Genomic DNA, 21008 nt, shown 5'->3' on the forward strand with positions numbered 1-21008 from the left:
GATTCTAACGCGTTCGATAAAGATCCCGATATTCTGACGTTCGAAGGAAGACTTCTAGCCGTCTAGAGGATTCGACTGGATTCTGGAAACGGTTCGAAAAGATAGGCAGAAATATAAAGAAATACAATTTAGGACAATTTAGATTTTAGGGTCAGTCGATAAAGTAAATGTGTACTTTTAATTAAATAATTGTTATAAATTAATTGTATTTTTAGTGTTAATATTAGAAAACTGTAAATACTCGTAAATTAAAACAAACATCTTCTAAATCTCTGCAGTATTTATATTTATTTAATGTAAAACAATGATTTATTAAAAACTGTTACTTTTTCTAGTAACACGCTATTTTTTCACCTCTCTAATATATTATTTTCAGATGTATATTGGACAATCGATGGACGGATGCGTTGAATCTATGTCGTTCAACAAACAATGAGACCACATGGGCATGTCTTGCTATTCTTGCTGTTCAATCAAGTGCAAATACAATAGATATAGCAGAAGAGGCTTTTGCAAATATCAACCATTACGATAAAGTTTACTTTTTGCAACATATAAAGGTATTTATTAGTATGTAGTAGTAGGTATTTTAAAGTACATTTAGTAGCTAAAGTCAACAATCAATTATCATTGTCATATCCAAAATACTTAAATAGCGAATATTCGCTTCCTTTCATCCTTAGTTGTTATGTCATCAAATGTTTCGCTTTATGCTAGATTTAAAGAAAGAAAATGTTACAGTGTTATCTGTACCAGACTGGCTCAAAAAGGGGTCAACTTTAAACCTAAACGGAAGGCACAAGGTACCCTCTCCTAAGCATTTTACATCAAACTTTCTTGAAATTCTAGTGCATGTAAAGTAAATCAATATTATTTGTGATTTTTTTTTTAAGTTTCCGCTTGTCTTAGGGTCCAAGATTCACATCCGTATGTCAGTATTGGGAATATTAGGTAGTTCATCAACCTTATTTTTTTTTGAGTTCGTGAAATTTGAGAGTCCTTCCATATTTTAGTCATCTTTCCTATGGCGACTATTACTATATTACATATACGTTTTATTTATTCCTGTAGTTACCCTTTGTTTGTGATCAATGATCCCAGATATAAGTATGAGCTCACAATCCCAAACCAATCAATTGTGGTTATGTGTGGATGACTGCTATGTAGTCTATCCACTAAGTAAAAGAGCTAGGACAGTTCGAGCCCAAAAACGACGATTTGGTGGAGGCGCCCCATGTTATTCTTATGGAGCGTAACCACCAAAATCTAAGGTACATTCTGGGCATTTTTGGCTCTTTTCAAAGTGGAGGCGCGACCCCTCGTCGCATCGCGACGTATGAGGTGTCAAACGAACGAGAAGGGGACGGGGAACACGTAGAGGGAAAAAACAAAGATGGCGGCATAGTCAAAACGACACTATAACGTATCTCCGGGTCTATTGGTTCGATTGCAACGTATGAGGTGTCAAACGAGCGGGAAGGAAACGGGTAACATGTAGAGAGAAAAAACAAAGATGGCGGTGTAGTCAAAACGGCACTGTAACGTATCTCCGGGTCTATTGGTCCAATTGCAACGTATGAAGCGTTAAACGAAAGGTTAGAGAATAATGTATACATTAAGATGAAAACATGAAACAAAATCAATGCCACAACGACACTATAACGTATCTCCGGGTCTATTGGTCCGATTACAACGTATAAGGCGTCAAATGAAAGAGGAGGGGGTAACGAATACATTGAGATGAAAAACAAGCAACAAAATCGATGCCAAAACGACACTATAATGTATCTCCGGGTCTATTGGTCCGATTGCAACGTATAAGGCGTCAATTGAAAGAGGAGGGGTAACGAATACATTGAGATGAAAAACAAGCAACAAAATCGATGCCAAAATGACACTATAACGTATCTCGGGGTCTATTAACCCGATTATTACGTATGAGGTATCAAATGAATATAACGTACAGCAGCGGCTATCGCTGGAAATAAAACGAATAGGAACGTTTACCATTCTTACACTATGACCAAACCAACATTCATCCACTCTATAATCTTCACAGTAACGCATGAAAAGTAACGAGCTGCATACTATATTTTATACATACTACATAAAACTGTTAGCAAGGACAGTCAAGCAACAAGTAATGCTTAAATGTAATAAGTAATGGGTAAATGTAATAAGTAATAAACTGCTGTTAGTATCTAAGCAAAGGAATGATAGTAAGTTAACGAATATAGAGCCATGCATAAAAATGAATAAAAGCATGCCATGAAAGGAACGTAGTCAATTCAGTTCAAACAAAAATTTGTTGAAAAACAAAAATTTATTCTTAACGGCAGTCACCAACGTGAAGGTACGACTACACGACCGCCGGGAGATGTTATGTTAGTATGGGACAAACAGTTAGTATGAATGAAGTCATTTACATAATATGATAATTTATTTATTAATTATACTTAACTTATTAAGACCAGCTCATGATTTAACATGGTTTAGAAGACATCTTTTATTGATGGACATCTTTTATGTATTGACATCGACACTTTGGTGTAAATTCATTAGTTACTATGTTGTATAGCGTTCAAATGAATTATTGGGGGTTAATAACTCTAGGTTATTTTTAAAAATAGGAAATTCTCCGACTCCTGTTTTGGGACAGGCTATCGAAAAACAAACTTAAAACTAAATCGACAGGAGTCGAATTTCCTATTTTTAAAAATAACCTAGAGTTATTAACCCCCAATAATTCATTTGAACGCTATACAACATAGTAACTAATGAATTTACACCAAAGTGTCGATGTCTTAACATAAAAGATGTCCATCAATAAAAGATGTCTTCTAAACCATGTTAAATCATGAGCTGGTCTTAATAAGTTAAGTATAATTATTAAATAAATTATCATATTATGTAAATGACTTCATTCATACTAACTGTTTGTCCCATACTAACATAACCTCTCCCGGCGGTCGTGTAGTCGTACCTTCACGTTGGTGACTGCCGTTAAGAATAAATTTTTGTTTTTCAACAATTTTTTGTTTGAACTGAATTGACTACGTTCCTTTCATGGCATGCTTTTATTCATTTTTATGCATGGCTATATATTCGTGAACTTACTATCATTCCTTTGCTTAGATACTAACAGCAGTTTATTACTTATTACATTTACCCATTACTTATTACATTTAAGCATTACTTGTTGCTTGACTGTCCTTGCTAACAGTTTTATGTAGTATGTATAAAATATAGTATGCAGCTCGTTACTTTTCATGCGTTACTGTGAAGATTATAGAGTGGATAAATGTTGGTTTGGTCATAGTGTAAGAATGGTAAACGTTCCTATTCGTTTTATTTCCAGCGATAGCCGCTGCTGTACGTTATATTCATTTGATACCTCATACGTAATAATCGGGTTAATAGACCCCGAGATACGTTATAGTGTCATTTTGGCATCGATTTTGTTGCTTGTTTTTCATCTCAATGTATTCGTTACCCCTCCTCTTTCAATTGACGCCTTATACGTTGCAATCGGACCAATAGACCCGGAGATACGTTATAGTGTCGTTTTGGCATCGATTTTGTTGCTTGTTTTTCATCTCAATGTATTCGTTACCCCCTCCTCTTTCATTTGACGCCTTATACGTTGCAATCGGACCAATAGACCCATAGATACGTTATAGTGTCGTTGTGGCATTTATTTTGTTTCATGTTTTCATCTTGATGTATACATTATTCTCTAACCTTTCGTTTAACGCTTCATACGTTGCAATCGGACCAATAGACCCGGAGATACGTTACAGTGCCGTTTTGACTACACCGCCATCTTTGTTTTTTCTCTCTACATGTTACCCGTTTCCTCCCCGCTCGTTTGACACCTCATACGTTGCAATCGGACCAATAGACCCGGAGATACGTTATAGTGTCGTTTTGACTATGCCGCCATCTTTGTTTTTTCCCTCTACGTGTTCCCCGTCCCCTTCCCGTTCGTTTGACACGTCATACGTCGCGATCTGACGAGGGGTTGCGCCTCCACTTCGAAAAGAGCCAAAAATGCCCAGAATATACCATAGATTTTGGTGGTTACGCTCCATAAGAATAACATGGGGCGCCTCCACCAAATCGTCGTTTTTGGGCTCGAACTGTCCTAGCTCTTTTACTCCACTATAATCATCAAACCGCAAATCAAATATTTGACTTTCGTTTTCAACCAGTCGTATGATATTCATTAACTCTTCTTGATTATTTGCAAGAAGGGCTGTGTCGTCTGCAAAACGTGAGTTGTTTATTTTTCGGCCATTTATTGAGATGCCCTTTTCCCATCCTTGTATTAAATAATTGTGGATACAGTATACATCCTTGTCTGACACCTTGTTCTGGATGGAATTCGTTTTGGGAGTGTTGTCTACTTCTTTTAGTGTCTGCCATAAGTGTTGCCAATTGACCCTGTCGACCGCTTTGGTAAATCCAGTTTGCTCTTATGGTATTTCTCTTTCTAGGAAAGTTTTCAGTCTCTCATTAATTATGTGTAGCCATGTTCTGCTGGCATGTGAGATAAGAGAGATGGTTTTATAGTTGTCGCATTTATGGAAGCTGCCTTTTTTATGTATTGTCGTTATTGTAGATTTTATCCAGTCGTCAGACCATTGCTTGGAATGCCATATTTTGTTACAGAGCAGGTGAAGCAATTTTATTCAGGTTTCTTTTGTAGCTTTGAGCATTTCTGCTGTTAACATATCTGGATCTGGTGCTTTGTTTACTAAGTTTACTGATCGCCAGTCTTATTTCATTCTCAAGTATGTTAGATTCTTCTTCGATTACTTCAGGAGTTTGGTAAATAAGTTCCTAGCGTTGATCGTCAACACGTCGAATAAAAGCACAATAAAAGACACAAAAAGCAAGTGATATCTCTGAGGAATCATAAGACCTTGATTTGTCGAATGTACATCAGGATGAGGAATTGTTCAATATCGTCTTTAATGTGAAACCATCCCTTTACACACAAACGTCGAATGAAATGTGTTCAATATGTGGAGAAATGGACGAGGATAACGAACTTTCTTATCGCTGTGTACTATGTCCAATGTGGAACCACGCAAAATTTATAGGAACTGACACCGCTAAGGACTAAATCGCATTAATCATAAACCCTGATCATGTTTTTTATTAAAATATATTTTTATATAATATATATTTAAATATATAGTCTTGCACATACGCGCCCCATTATCCACCCAATGCGCACATTTACCCTGAGATTAGTAATCGTGTTTACAAATACATCTTGTTACTTTTATCGTAACATTTTACTGCATTTGTTTAGCAAACATAGACTATTATAATTATATTATAATTATATTATTTTAATTCACTAAATTCTTCTCTTTGGTTTAACATTTTAAGGTTAACAGTTACATGACATATTAAGGTTTTTTAACAATTTTGGCTTAGGTGCGCACCATTCTCCCACTCATCCCTAATCCTTTGTTTTTCTTTGTTCCATTGAATTTAGTTTTAGATCCGAATGTATCGGTTATTTTAAAAGTTGTAATTGTGCTTCCCATACTTTAAGCTTTTCTAATAATCATATTACATACGGTATTGTTATCTTACTCGAATCATTTGACAAACAAGTCGTTCAGTATTTATTTTATTTCTGTACTTTTTAATTTTCTCTATTTTACAAATTTCGTATATTTAATTGCCAAATGCAATTATTTTTGCCAAAATAAACATTTACAGAATTACTTTTTGCATTAATGCATGTTCTGTGAATGTAATTTTATAAAAATTTGTTTTCTCATTGGTCATACATTACAACATAATTGAGGTAAAACTACCTATTAACGGCCTATGCAAATTATTAGTGATGTAAATCCGGCCTGATAAAAAAATTTAAATTCTTTCGTAAATACGTTTAAGTTGGTTAAACTTAATACTACTAATATAGTATAATTGGTTAGGTGACATGTTTTAGCTTTTGTTTTAGTCAGTTCGATTTAATCAAGCGACGCAATCAGTTTGAAAGCGGTCGTCAATCCTTAGTGTTTCAGATAAGCATTGAGAAATTTATTGGTTACAATATTTGTTCAAATTATAGGTTACAAATTTTTACAGAAAATATTTTTTCACTACTGGTGAACAGGAATCTCGTGAAACGGGCGGAGCTTCTCGGTGAAAGTATTCGGCCAGAAAAGGATGGAATTTACCTGAGCATTACACAGTGGCGCACCCGGGGGGGGGGGGGGGTTTGGGGGTTAAAATCCCCCCCAAGGACCCTATTCCGTAATGTTACTTACACATTTTAAGGACTCAAAATGGAGGTTACATCATAAAAAAAAATTTGGTGACCAACCAAAAACCCCCCCCCCCCAGAGGCAAATTCTAGGTGCGCTACTGACATAACAATCATTGTACGGCTTGATAATCACTTGGTAGATATTAAAAATTTTACAATGTTATCAATATGTGTATGATCACAGTAATATTTGGTATTTTTAGTTTGATATCTGAAAAAATGAGTTTTAAATGAGGTATGATATACAGTGTTTCCCAAAAAATTGTATACAAATAAAGAAAAGTTTACCACTTTCAAATTTTGTCTCTGCGTGGTAACTTTGTGGTATTAAAGGACAATTTTAGTGGTTAATCTAATTCCGGTCCAATGGGCCGTAATTACGAATGTTGGTGTTTTTTTTTTCAGTTCAACTTCTTGTTCTTTAATATCAAAAATTATTTAAAAAAATAATATATTATTTTAAAAAAATATTACCAAAAACGTACTATCAAATTCCGTCCCATATTTTTTTTTTCTATAAAAGCAAAAAAGGAAGTTTACAACAACTTTGAAAGTCAGGTAGTTATTTCTAATGGTAGAAAATTGATAAAAATCTCGAATTTGTTCCCAAAAACATTATTTTTTTTTAACTTACTTAAATTAAAATATATACCTAGTCTTACAATTTATTAATTACAAAAAAACATTAAAATAAATTTATTTTATTCTGGGTGGTATTAGATTTTATTATATTTCGCATTTGCTCTAATTTGGCCTAACCCAAATTTAGCTTGACATGGTATCTACTAAAAAATACTCAATTATTCACATTTGATTTTTTTCTAGAATCATGGTCCGAACTAAAAAGACTAAGCCAATGCAAAAAAATATTCACAAGAGCTACTGGATCGGGCCCTAAATGACATGAACAGTGGCATGTCTGCCATTAAAGCATCCAAGATGTATGTATACCAAAAAGTACATTGAATGATGTGAATGCAGCAGTATGTGCACGAAAATATTGAAAGGCAACCAGTTTTAACTAGTGATGAGGAAAAACCAATCGTAAAATGGATTTTTTTTTGGCTGTCGCTGGTTTTCCCGTGACACGCTATAGCTTATTAACACCGTAGCACTGCTCATTAAAAATCTAAAGAGAGCCAATCCATTTAAGAATGGAATTTCTGGAAATAGATGGTACCAAAATTTCCTAACTCCGCATCCGGAAGTAAGACCTAGTGTATCGCAAAATCTGACAGTTAGCCGTTCCTTCGTTACAGAGAAAAAGATAAAAAAATTCGTTCAAGAAAGTATATAATTTCAGTAAAAATGACATCACAGTTGTATTGGAAGATCCAAGCCGAATATTCAACTGTGACGAGACAGCCTTTTTCGTGGTTCCACAAGACAAAAAAGTGTTAGTTAAAAGAGGTCTAAAACTGTATATAACAGAACTGCTAACAATGAAAAAGAATGTCTGACCGTATTAGCAACAATATCCGCTAGTGGAAATATCCCACTACTAATAATTTTGCTTGCCTATACAAGGCTACCAAAACATTTAGTTCCAACTACACCAATAGGTTGGGGTGTCGGATACAATTAAAGTGGATGGATAATACAGAAACGTTTTATGAGTATGTCGCAAACTATTTAAATAAATGGTTGAAAAAACATTAAACGACCTGTCGTGTTATTTTTGATGAATATATTAGCCATATATCTCTGGCAATGAGCGAGTTTTGTCGTGAAAATAGAATTGATTTGGTAGCATTGGTTCCAAATTCCATACATATCATGCAGCCGCTTGATGTTGCTATATTCCGACCTGTCCAAGCTACATGGCGCAAAATAGTTCATTATTTCTGAAACTACTTTGAAAATCAATTTCCCATAAATTCTGCTGAATCCTATTTCGTCACTCCTCCAAAATTTCCAACGCCAGTTAAAAATGCATTTTATTTTCCAAAAACTATCTCAGACGTAAAAAAGGAAACCTAAAAAAAAATTAACACCTGTAGTAACGATTGCTGATGATTTCATGGAGTACCAGAGAAGAGCAGAAGCTGAAAAAAATGAAAAGAAAGCAAGGAAAAAACAAAATCTTGAAGAAAAATAAAAAAAAGCACCTCACATCACGAAGAAAAATCCTGAATATGATGGCAAGAAAACAGGAAAAATTAAAATTTCGAAAGCTTTCAAATTTAACCTAAACATTGATAATGAAGAAAAACAAAGAGTAGAGATAGATGGAGCAAATAAAAAAGAAAATGAAATTTTAGACAAAAATGTTGGTTCTGGCAGAAAGACAGGTGAAAGAACTAGAAAGCCGAAAGCTAACAATTCTATGAATTTCAAGGTGGACGACTACGAACTAGGCTACAAGGCTAAACGAACTAAGCTAAACTACAAGACTGCGTCATTGTAGTTTACGAGGAGAAACATTTTCCAGAAGTTGTGCAAGAACTAACAGACGATAAATTCAAAATCAAAGCTATGGAAAAAAATAGGGTATCATTGGAGATGGCCAGAGACAGATTATATTATTTCGTATAATTCAGAGGAATTGTTTGGTTAATTTCTCCGCCTCAGTACATTAATAAAAGGGGTCTTTTTTCTGTATCTTAAATAAATAATTTGTAGGTCTTTCATAGTTCTTTGCTCTTATGCAATAAATGGAAAAAAAGACTATTGCTAACTAATTTATGAAAGTATTGTTTGTTGTTTCTTTTAAATTCAAAATGGATTACGTATATACATATTTTTATTGTATGTAGTTTTTCTATGCCTCTTCTATATAAAAATTATGTTTTTATGCTTCTGTATTTTTTATACTTAGTTTGAAAATATTAAAATAAATATTTACATTTTTTGATATGCATGCCGGAATTAGATCACCATTAGGCCGGAATTGCCACTAATTTTTCAACATAATATTTTTTATTAATTATTTTGATAAAAAAACCTTAATCCATCAAATATACTTTAAATCCGTTTTCTCTATTATTTCGTTTCCTTATATTTACGTCTAAAGTCAAATATTCCTTAACTGGACCGTTATTAGGTCGGTTTACCTAAAGTAACGTAATGTATTAGTTATTATTCATATCTTAAATCAATAAAAGTTCCTATTTTCCGATAATACAATATTTAACTGATTACTTTAGGATTTACCCACACGAGCTGAACAGAAATCGCAAATGGCTTTACTCGGAGGCAAACATCAGGATGCTGAATCGACTCTTTTGCATAATGGAATGGTCTTTCAAGCCATCTATATGAATATTAATCTATATGAGTGGAATAGGTGAGATCATTACCAGTACTTAACCAGTACGTTATTTCTAATATTAATTAATTTGCCTTGCTAATTGCTGTTGAAACTACATACCAAAGTTTTTTAATCAGACCTTAATTAAATAGCTCACAATAGTCCTAAAAAACTAATATTTAAATTTAAAGAGTAATTAAAAAAAATCTAACTTTACTAATTCACATAACTTTACTAAAAATGCACAAAAAAACTTTTTTTCACGTGACAATGGGGAAAATATCACATGTATTCAGCTATAAAAATTCCAAGAAGTTTCACTTAACGGTTATTGAAAAATTAAATTTGTTTATTCCAGAAAGCTTTTATCTACAACGTTATTATGCGTAAACTATTGGGTCTACATGATAGCTGAATTCACCAAATTGAATAGAAAGGCTTATTTTATCAAAACTAAATCATTTAACTGTTTAATGATTATGTTAAATATCGTAAAATAAGTTTACAAAAGTACTGTGATTTTAAGCTTATAAACGTTTAAAATAAGCATCAACATAAATAAGAAGTTAATTTTTTTATTCGAAATGTTGGCATTTTCATAAATTAAAAAAAAAATACAATGTACTATGGCCCCTAGAACTCGAGTTAGCTCTGTTTTTTATTTCTCGATTTTATTATTTCAAAAACAATTCATAAATTCAAATTTATAAAAGTCGCAATATCTCCGGTTCTTATCAACGAAAATTGATGTTAATTTTTTAATTTAGGGTACCGGTATATCAAAATCTACATTATATCGAAAATTAAAAAATAAAAATATGAAAATTTATGGAGGTCGGACTTCATTGGCAAGGAAGGAGAAAGTGATTATAAAAGATGTTGTTTTATTTACTGCGGAATGGGGATTTCCCTTAGATAAAGGAATTTTAAAAGCCGCAATCGAAATTATCTAAACAGACAAGGACGAAGATTAGGATGTTTTACCGACAACAGCCGGGTAATAGTTGGTACTACGAATTTATTACTCGTCATAGTGAGTTATCCATTCGCCTATCAGAAAATATAAAGCGAAGTCGTGCTGCAGTTTCTATTGATGTTTTAAGAGAATATTTTGATAAGTTGGCTGTTACTTTAAAAGACATTCCTGATGAAAATATCGTAAATTACGATGGAACATGTTTCACCGATGATCCTGGACGAACCAAAGTTGTTGTTCGACGCACAGCTAAACATGCCGGAAAAAATTATGGACCACACAAAATCTTCAACGAGTGCGATGTTTTCCGCTAGTGGATCATGAGTTATGCTGCCACCTTATCTTCTTCTTAAGATGCCGTGCATTTCTGCGTAGGCTTCCGCCGTACATCGTCTTGTCAGGTGAAATGTTAAATAGTCAGGATTAAATAATTCTGTTTTTAGCAGCATTGCGAAGCATTTCATAGCTGTGGATTCCTGTCCATTGTCGAATATTGCGCAGCCATGACATTTTTTTACGTCTCAGACATATATATTGTACATAATATATAAGACAGATCAGCTGTGGTCTACATGGACAGAAAATGGTCCTGAAAACTCTCGTTACAATCGGAGCAAATTGGGATGGTTTGATCTACATTTATTCGAATACTGGTTTACATTTATTGTGCTCCCTTATTTTCAAAAACTTGAAGGATCGAAGGTGTTAATCGGTGAGAATTTAGCCAGCCAGATTTTTATCACTGTCATACAAGAGTGCCAAAACAATAATATTAGCTTTGTTCTTCTACCACCCAATACCACGCATCTAACGCAATCGCTGGATTTTTGCTATTTTAGACCTTCTTCTTCTTCGTGTGCCATCTCCTCTAATAAGTTTGGCAACTATCATGGCAATTCGCACTTTCGATACCGCTGCTCTAAAGAGGTCAGCAGAAGTGCAGTTAAACCAAGCTCTCAATTCTATTTTAAACCATTGAAGGGTAAATGGAGATCTGTTTTGACTAAATGGAAGTAAACACAACCTGACCATATAAGGAAAAATCGATTCCCAGGTCTACTGAAAGCAATATTAGTAGAACTAATGGCAAAAAATGCTGACAATATAAAAGCCGGGTTCAAAGCGACAGGACTTATTCCTCTCGACCAAGAAGCTGTTTTAAAATGAATCCCTTCTCAAAATAGGCCTGTTGGGGAAATTACCAACGTGTTGAAGAATATGTTTGAAACAACAAGATATGTAAAACCAACTATGTCCGGCAGACGGAAGAAACTAAATGTTGCTCCAGGGGAGAGCATCTATGTAGAAGATTTAGAAGCACAAAAACTAGACGAGATTACGAGACGAGACGAGATTACCTAATCAAAAGAGAAGTGTTAAAAAAAATCTGAAGTCACGCAAGTCTAATAAATACGAACTTTCTTCTGAAAGTGAAATAGATAATATAGAACTTGAAGATGAGACCGAAGTAGATAGCTAAGGGGGGTTTTAGGATCAAGAATACAGCGAAATAGCGTGGTACAGGCAAAAAATCCTTGATCGTGTAGTCTGAAGGGGGTTTGTGGATCAGCGTTGGGAAGTTGATGGGGGGCTATGAAATCATAACGTTTGGCTTTAATGGGGGGACTGTGGATCATGATTGTTATATAGGGGAGTATTAGTAGTTCTTGGAGTATCTAAAAGGTCCTGTGGGTGTTATTCTGGGGGTTGGCAGTAGGTTTGGACCAAATTTCTGAATATTATGTGGGTTTTGAATCACGAATGATATACCCGACCGTTCTGGGTGTATGTATGTATGTATGTATGTGTGTGTATGTATGTATGTATGTATGTGTGTGTATGTATAAAAAAAATAAAAACAGAAATATAATTCTAATTATTTTTATTGTTTTAAAATGTATGTATGTATATCAGTATACTAGTTTTCTTAGAATCATACACTTTAGGTACGAAAAGAATTGTTTTATTTGATTAAATATTTACGATACAATATGTATTGTAAAAACATATTTGCTTTAAAATGTCTAGACCAATAATTTTTGAATAAATTATTAGTAAGAATATTAACCTGGTATTAAACAAACAAACAAAGTCGTTATGAATTGACTTGTTTATTAGGAAAACAAGTCAATAAACATAATACAAAACAAAGGACAAGAGAAGAAAAAGAAACACACAGTGGCGTTTAAACAATTTAATTAATTCATCAAGCTGCAATAAAAGAAATACATTAGTATCAATTTGGAATCATAAATAAATAAACTTACTAATCTTTAAAGCCCATATTATTACTACCGGCTCTTCTTCTATAATAAAGAGCCGGTAGTTTAAAATTCTCCCAACATATTGGGCAGATATTGGAGCCGCCTCTTCTTGTCCAAACAGGACTCCTATGGGGCGGCTCCTTAAATGACTTGGTAATCTTCTTCTTAGGAAAGATTTTATTGCTGCTAAAATGAGTAAAATAAAAAATTATTGTACACCTCTGAAGTTGTTGTTTATTGTGTAGTGACATAGTTACCTTCCATTTCTGAAACAAACAAAAAATGTGTTAAGAGAAGTAGTATAAATATATACAAAGTCCCAACGTGTTTTATCATCATTCAACAAATTGTAACGAGTGGTTTTGAATACTTCAATTTACAGTAAGTGCAATTAGTTTATACATATATATTATGTATTAGTATATTTATTAATATATAATCATTTTTACTTTATCTAGTATGTTATTTTTTTTTTGTTGTTTCGTATTTGTAATATATGTAAGTGTCGTTATCAATTTTGACATTTTCAAAATTCCTTTTCAATAATGTTTCGCATTTGTATTTACTGAAAAATTTATATCAGTGTTGTTTGATTTTTTACTTTATGTTACATCTCTGATTCTTTAAGATTTCCAACGTTACATAAATTTTTATTTTCTATTGTTTTGTGTCATTTTTGAAATCTGTTTTATTACAGATATAAGTCTTTAGTATAATTCTTATACAAGTAGTGCAAACATTTTAGATCTTTTTCTACAATTCTTTTATTAATAATATTAATTAATACTATTTAGTGTTAGTTAAATTGTAGTCTAGTAAATTATTTTTAATTATAGAATATGGATCTTTTAGCAATCAATGCCAGCTGCTCAGTAAGCAGAAAAGCAACTATTAGACTACAAGATCTTCCACAAGGAGAAACGTTTAAAATCGTAAATTGCAAAATAGTGCAAACTCGATTTGGTCAAACGGTGTTGATAGAACTCCAAGAAAACGTAATATTTCTCCCGAAATATACAACAGAACACATACAACCTCATTTATTAGAATTAAGTAGCGGTAACTACGGAATTTCCTTTAAGGGACTGAAACCGGCAACTTCTACCAACTTTAAACCCTCACCTAATTTTGAATTTAAAAAATTGTAAGGTAAGCAAATTTTATTTTTTTTTTGTTGTTGTTTTCTATAATCATTATAATAATTATTGCTAATATGTCGATGGAACAAATCGCTAGAACAAGTGATAACATGTTAAAAAGTGTAGATGAGGCTTTTAAAATTTTAAAAGATACGTGGCATAACGGAAAGGCTGAAAAATGGATTAAAATTATAACAAACAATATAACAGTTTGTAACAAACTCATTAAAAAATTAGTTATATCTGTCAGTATACGAAAAAAAGTATTAAACAATATTGCACAAATGAAGAGAATACGAACTATATTAAAAACAATGTTACAAAGCAAAAATAAAGAAAATGATACTAAATCGACTTTAGGAGTAAAGTGGGAAAATTTAGCATCAATTTTTCAAGGTCGCATACATACAGGAATAATTATTAATTTAATTCATAAAGATGTAAAAAAATTCTTCGAAGATGCTTTTCTTATTTTTAAGCAAAAAATGATACAATTTGTAATAAATTTAAATTCTACTAAAGTCAACTCAACATTTTGTGCCGAATTTATTTTAAAAAAAACAGGACGAAGAAGTGACATCACTTAAATATTTTCATACACGCACTGAAGTAATCGATAGGAGTACTGACTTGAAGGATTGGTTTACCAATTATATTGAGGAACCTCTTTTAAACAAACTAGAAAATTTTCAAGAAAAAGATAGTGGTTACAGTCTTAGTAATATAATATCTCTTGAAATTAATGTAAACAAATATGAAATAGGTAAAGGACCGTCTTCGTTTATTCCTCTTCCTACAGAAATTTTAAATAGAAAAGCCTGTATTAATGTAAAAAACAACGATAATGCCTGTTTTTATTGGAGCATCGTAAGTGCATTATATCAACCAGTGAATAACTTTAACTTAAATCGTACCTCCGAATTCTTTGGAGTTGCCTATGCCTATATGGCAAATATCAAAATTTGAAAAAATGAATGATATTTCGGTAAACGTATTTGGATTGGAAATGAATAGAAACGGATCTTTTGTAACTGTAGTTCTAAGAGTAACACAAAACAAGAAACCTAGACATGTTAATCTTCTGTTAGTTCAAGACATTTACCTTCCAAAAGATGAAAATATAACTTCAACTGACGGTAGTGAAGAAGAAGAAGAAGAAGTAGAAGATAATGATAATGTTGATAAAGAAGATGACAATAACGAAAAATACAAGATTAACTACCATTATTGTTGGATTAAAAATTTATCACGTTTAGTTAATAAAGAAATATCAAAGAAAAAGGTGAAAAAATATATGTGACAGATGTTTAAATTATTTTTATTCTCAAGAAAAGTTAAATGAACATGTAACAATGTGTGAAAAAAGCAATGATTGTAGAGTCATGTTTAGTAAAAACAAAATTATAAAGTTTAAAAATTTTGTTAACAAAGAAATAGTTCAGTTTATCTTATATGCAGATTTTGAATCAATATTAAAACCTCTAAGAGAATTAGAAACGTTAGAAAATAGACAACGTTACCAACAACATGTACCATTTTCTGCAGGTTACTATTTGAAATGTTTCCATGATAATTCTTTTACATATTACAATTCTTTTCGTGGACTTGACTGTATGACTTGGTTTGCTAATGAGCTAGATAAAATTGCAACGGTTATTTCATCCAAGCTAAAATTTGTTGAACCATTAAATGTAAAAGTAGATTTGAAAAATGCAACAACAAAAAGTTGTCATATTTGTGGAAAGGATTTTTCTTCAACGGATATAATTGTTAGAGATCATTCACATCTTACAGGTGATTTTAGAGGTTATGCTCACCAAAACTGTAACCTTAATTACAAAAACTCGTTTGTAATCCCAATTTTAATTCATAATTTAATGGGATACGACTCGCACCTATTAATTAGAGATTTAGCAAAATTATATCCTATAAAAGTGATTCCGTTAAACAAAGAAAAATATATTAGTTTTACCGTTTTCCATCAGAAAACCAAGATAAAATTTCGATTCTTAGATTCCTTTCGATTTATGGGATTTTCCTTAGAGAAAATGGTATCATTTTTAAATAAAGAACAACTGGAAAATTTAAAAGCGGAATTTAAGAACGTTTCTTCAGATAACTTTGAATTGTTAACACGAAAAGGAATTTTTTGTTACGATTATATAGACAATATAGAACGACTTAATGAAATCCAGTTACCTAGCAAATTACATTTTTATAACAAATTAAATGATGAGGAAATTAGCGAGGAAGATTATGCTCACGCTCAAAAAGTTTGGAAAAATTTTAATATAACGGACTTGGGATCTTATAGTGATCTCTATTTAAAAACTGATATAATACTATTGGCAGATTGTTTTGAAAATTTTCGAAAAATGTGTAATCGAACGTATAATTTAGATCCTGCACATTATTTTACACTACCTGGTTACACTTGGGATTGTATGTTAAAATATACAAAATGTCAATTGGAAACTCTACAAGATGTAGATATGTTGTTGTTTTTTGAAAGCTCTATTCGTGGAGGAGTTAGTCAATGTAGTAATAGGTTTTCTGAAGCTAACAATAAATATATGAATGAATATGATCCTTCTCAAGAATCAAAATATATATTATATTTTGATGTAAACAACTTATACGGTTGGGCACAAAGTCAGTATTTACCTTACGGAAAGTTTCATTGGATTGAAGAACCTGAAAAACTTGACGTAACATCTGTACCAAGTGATTCTTCAACTGGATATATACTAGAAGTTCATTTAAGCTATCCCGTTAAACTACACGATTTGCATAAAGATTTACCATTTTGCCCTGAAAAATTAGCACCACAAAATACTAAATTAAAAAAATTGTTGACGACGTTACACAATAAAGAAAAATATATAATTCACTATGAAAACTTAAAGCAGGCTTTAAAACATGGTCTAGTGCTTACAAAAATACATAGAGTTTTATCATTTAGCCAATCAAATTGGCTGGCACCCTACATACAGCTGAACGCTAATCTTCGAGCTGAAGCAAAAAACGACTTTGAATGTGAAAATTTTAAACTAATGGTCAATGCTAATTACGGAAAAACGATAGAGGGAGTACGAGGAAGAAGGGACCTGCGTTTGGTCCGAAAGTATGAAAGAAGGCATGGAGCGAAGAATTTAATTGCTAGTCCATTATTTCATAGTAGAGTTTTATTTGATGATAATTTAATGGCAATTGAACTAAGAAAATCTAGTATTGTTTTTGACAAACCAATCTATATAGGAATGGCAATTTTGGAATTATCTAAAACATGTCTTTATGATTTTCATTATGATTTTATGTTAAAACAAAATTCAATTCAACAATGCAAATTGTTATATACTGATACTGACAGTTTATTATATGAAATAACTTGCTACGATGCTTATCAACAAATTATTAAAGCTAATCTTTCAAAATTTGACACAAGCGGTTACAAACCAGATAATGTTTATAATATCCCCCTAGTTAATAAAAAAATTCTTGGATTAATGAAAGATGAAACATTAGGAAAAATAGTTTCAGCTTTTGTGGGATTGCGATCAAAACAATATACATACAAGTTATTTAAAGAAATTCCTAATGAAAATAGCAAAGAAATTTCATTTAAAAAAGCAAAAGGTATTAAAAAAAACGTTGTAGCCAAAAAAATAACATTTGAAGACTATTTGTATTGCTTAGAAAATAGTGTAAGCAAGTGCGCAACACATCGTTATATTCGATCTATACTTCACACTGTTTTTAGTATTGAAGAAAAAAAAGTTGCATTGAATCCTTTTGATAATAAAAGATACTTGCTTGAAAATTCTTTTGACACTCTTCCCTGGGGTCACTATAGTATAATGCAGTAACAATTTTCTTTCAGATAATGATGATGATGAGTTTACAAAAACAATGTGTTAGAACAATATGCAAAAATATCAACAGCCTTTGCGATTTTATGTACACGTCCGGTCTACCTCAGGTATTAAATAAAAAAATTTGTAAAAAATATCCATCATATAAATTTCAAAAATTACTTGATGAGGATGCCTTACCCGAAGTAAATATGTATATGAAAGAATTTGAAAGTTATCAATGTAAGACTTGTTTATGTTATATTATAAAATTTGAATATGTATATATTAAAAAATACAATTTAAATTTATGTCAAGAATGCGCGAGAGACTTTGAAAGAAATTTAAGATTTTCAGATATTATATGTGAATACAAGTTTGTTAAGTGGGATGACCTATACAGCGAGTCTTCCTTAAAAAATCTTTTTTTCTACTCAACTTATTTTTGTCAAAATGATTTTCATGATGTTTTATTTTTTCCTACTACACTCATTTATTGCAATTGTACATTATGATTTATATTTAGAAAATCTTTCGAACGTAAAACAACAACAAAAAAAAATTACCATGCTTGTCCTTTTTACATTAATATTGTTACTAACCGTTTATACAGAATAAAAGAAAACTTTGATTAAATATGATTACTAAGCATTTCACTAGAATTAAAAACTTATTAAACAATATTCTTTTGAATTATTATGTAAATCAAAAAGAATGTATTAAGTAGATAAATGTAACAAGTAGTTTTATTGGTTTTAAAAAATTAAAATCAAAAAAGGTATTTGTGATCCATATTTGTAAACAATAATAAAGTATTATAACGATTTATTGTTTTTTTTTTAAGTTATTCAATACTCAATATTTCCCCTTCTCTCTCACTTTACCAAATAAAAGGACAGGAAAGCAAATATTGCATTAGTTTGTCGCTGAATTAGAAGTAGAAACGTAAACAATAGCATATCAAAATGTGTAACTCCAGATTTCCAAATACCGATATATTTATTGGAGAACGACGCTTTTATCTAAACCCGACTAAATCAAAGTATGTCGCAGTGTGCTTATCCCACCAGTTGAATTTTGCTCCATGTATCATGATATCTGGAATAAAGGGTCACAGTAATACTGTGGTGTTAACTGAAGAAACCTGGAATCACTTGCTATCTTACAAGTCAACCATTGATGACTTTTTATCGTCCATTTACATCCCAGATTCTATCGATGCTGGTCCATTTTTTTTGGAATTTCAACAGTTGCGATATGCTTCAGCAGTGAAAATTACAACTGGTCAGTCCCAAGTACTCCTTGGAGCCAATTCCGTTTCCACACTTTGGAGAATTCTACCACTAATTAATCATTTGTTAGAAACAACAAAAAGGCAAGAATTAGCTAATAATATAAAACTGGTACAAATGGGAGCAGTTTCGGCCAGTGATCCTATTCAAGAATCATTAGAAATTATAAAATCTATTAAATACGTAAATCCTTTATTGTATAGTTGGCTGATGGAACTCATTTACATTCATCCAGAACTTGTTCAGGAACCAGGATTGCAGTTATGACGACATAAAAAATTTGTAAGAATCAATGAAGAAGCAAACGTAGTTCATAACATGTTTACGTGGCAATTTGCATATAAATCAGCGCGTAAACCTTATTGGGAAATTTTAGCTGTAGACAGAAATCGATTCAAAAAACGAATTGAAGATGTAGAAAAAATTCTTAATCCCATATTATTATTACGTAAACATGTACAATAGTAAAACTGTTTTATTTATATAAAGTTTTATTAAAATAAAAAATTATTTGTAAATTTGAAGTTTTATTTAAAAAAAAGAAAAATTACATTTCATTAGGTATTATATTATTATGTTCTTTTTATCGATCCAGGAATTGTTTGAGTTGGACATTCCTAACCATTTTACAAAGACTTTTGAACCTTTACGACGTAAAATACGTTCAATTAAGTAGACATCAGGATGTCTGGTTTTCTGAAGCTCTTCGGTATAGAAACTTCCATTAATTTCTTCGCCAGCAGCATCTTTGAGTAAATAAGTGGTAGAATTCGTATGTTGAACGTCTCGAATAGTAAATATTTCGTTTGTCCACAAGGGCTGGTATCCTTTGGCAAATGCGTGGCGGTATCTACTTATTCGAACAAAGTCACCCTTACGAAATTTTGGCTTTCGGGGATCAACAGTCTTCATGTGATTATAAGCAGTAATATATTTTGCATTTTTTTCGGTTACTTGATTGGGTATTGCACCTGTGGTAGAATGGCGAGTAGAATTGTATTTTTTAACCAGTTGGGGAAGTACGTCTATCCACTTGTACGATCCTTGTAGACTAAATTGTTTCCATAACATCGATTTAAGCGTCCTAATAGCACGTTCTGCAATACTTGCTTTTAAATTTGAAAAGAGCTGTAATGATTGATATGATAGTGTTCAGTTAACCGTTTAAAATGTAAATTGTAAAATTCCGTTCCATTGTCAGTTTGTAAATTTTTTGGAATTGTGTCCAATTGTTGCAAAATTTTCTTCATGCCGCTACTGATTTCTAAACCTGTTTTCTTTTTAATCGGTATCGCCCACATGTACTTGCTAAAAGCATTAACAACAACTAGAATATAGTTGTATCCTTTATTGATATTAGCATAGGAAGTCATAATCGCCAAATCAGCCTGTAAAAGATCATGGAGACCTTTAACAATAACCCGTCGTCGCTTATAATTTATCCTAGCAGGCTTATGCAATTCGGCAACTATTTCAGCTTTGGACATTTTTTATTAGTGGACACTGTAACAACAGTTCAATGCAAATGGTGGATGGATTGCTTATCTTGAACGCTAATATATCCCCTTTTTAAATTGACATTCCAGTCAACTGACTAAATTTATAAGCTTTATTATTTAGCAATACATCTCCGTCAGCTGAATAAATAGTAAGACTTTCAATTTTGCCATTTAAAGGAAATGTAAAAGATGAAAGTCCGTTATCTAGTATATAATGCTCCTTATTCAAACTTGTTTTCTTTTCTCCTCTTATACGAATCAAATGTTTAACATGATAATCAAAAGTCTCGCAAATATAAAATACTGAATTAAAGCGAGGAGTATCTGATGAAGATACAATATCATTTTCAGAAAAAGTGCAATTGCTTGAATTAAGGTAGTGTTGATTAAACTTGTTGAGCGGCATAATAAAACTGTAAATCAAACAATTAGTTTGAGATAT

General features: G+C 31.9%; 1 protein-coding gene across 1 annotated transcript in view; it reads left to right on the top strand.

Moving 5' to 3' along the window:
- The window catches only part of Oseg5 (intraflagellar transport protein Oseg5), a 154801-nt gene that overhangs the window by 116796 nt on the left and 16997 nt on the right, over nt 1-21008 (top strand). Inside the window, exons 9-10 of the mRNA XM_072537501.1 lie at nt 377-560; nt 9442-9581. Of these exons, the coding sequence (XP_072393602.1) occupies nt 377-560; nt 9442-9581 (324 nt within the window). The remainder of the gene's footprint in view (nt 1-376; nt 561-9441; nt 9582-21008) is intronic.

The sequence above is a fragment of the Diabrotica undecimpunctata genome, chromosome 7 (genome assembly GCF_040954645.1).
Source record: "Diabrotica undecimpunctata isolate CICGRU chromosome 7, icDiaUnde3, whole genome shotgun sequence".
In the NCBI taxonomy this organism is placed as follows: domain Eukaryota; kingdom Metazoa; phylum Arthropoda; class Insecta; order Coleoptera; family Chrysomelidae; genus Diabrotica; species Diabrotica undecimpunctata.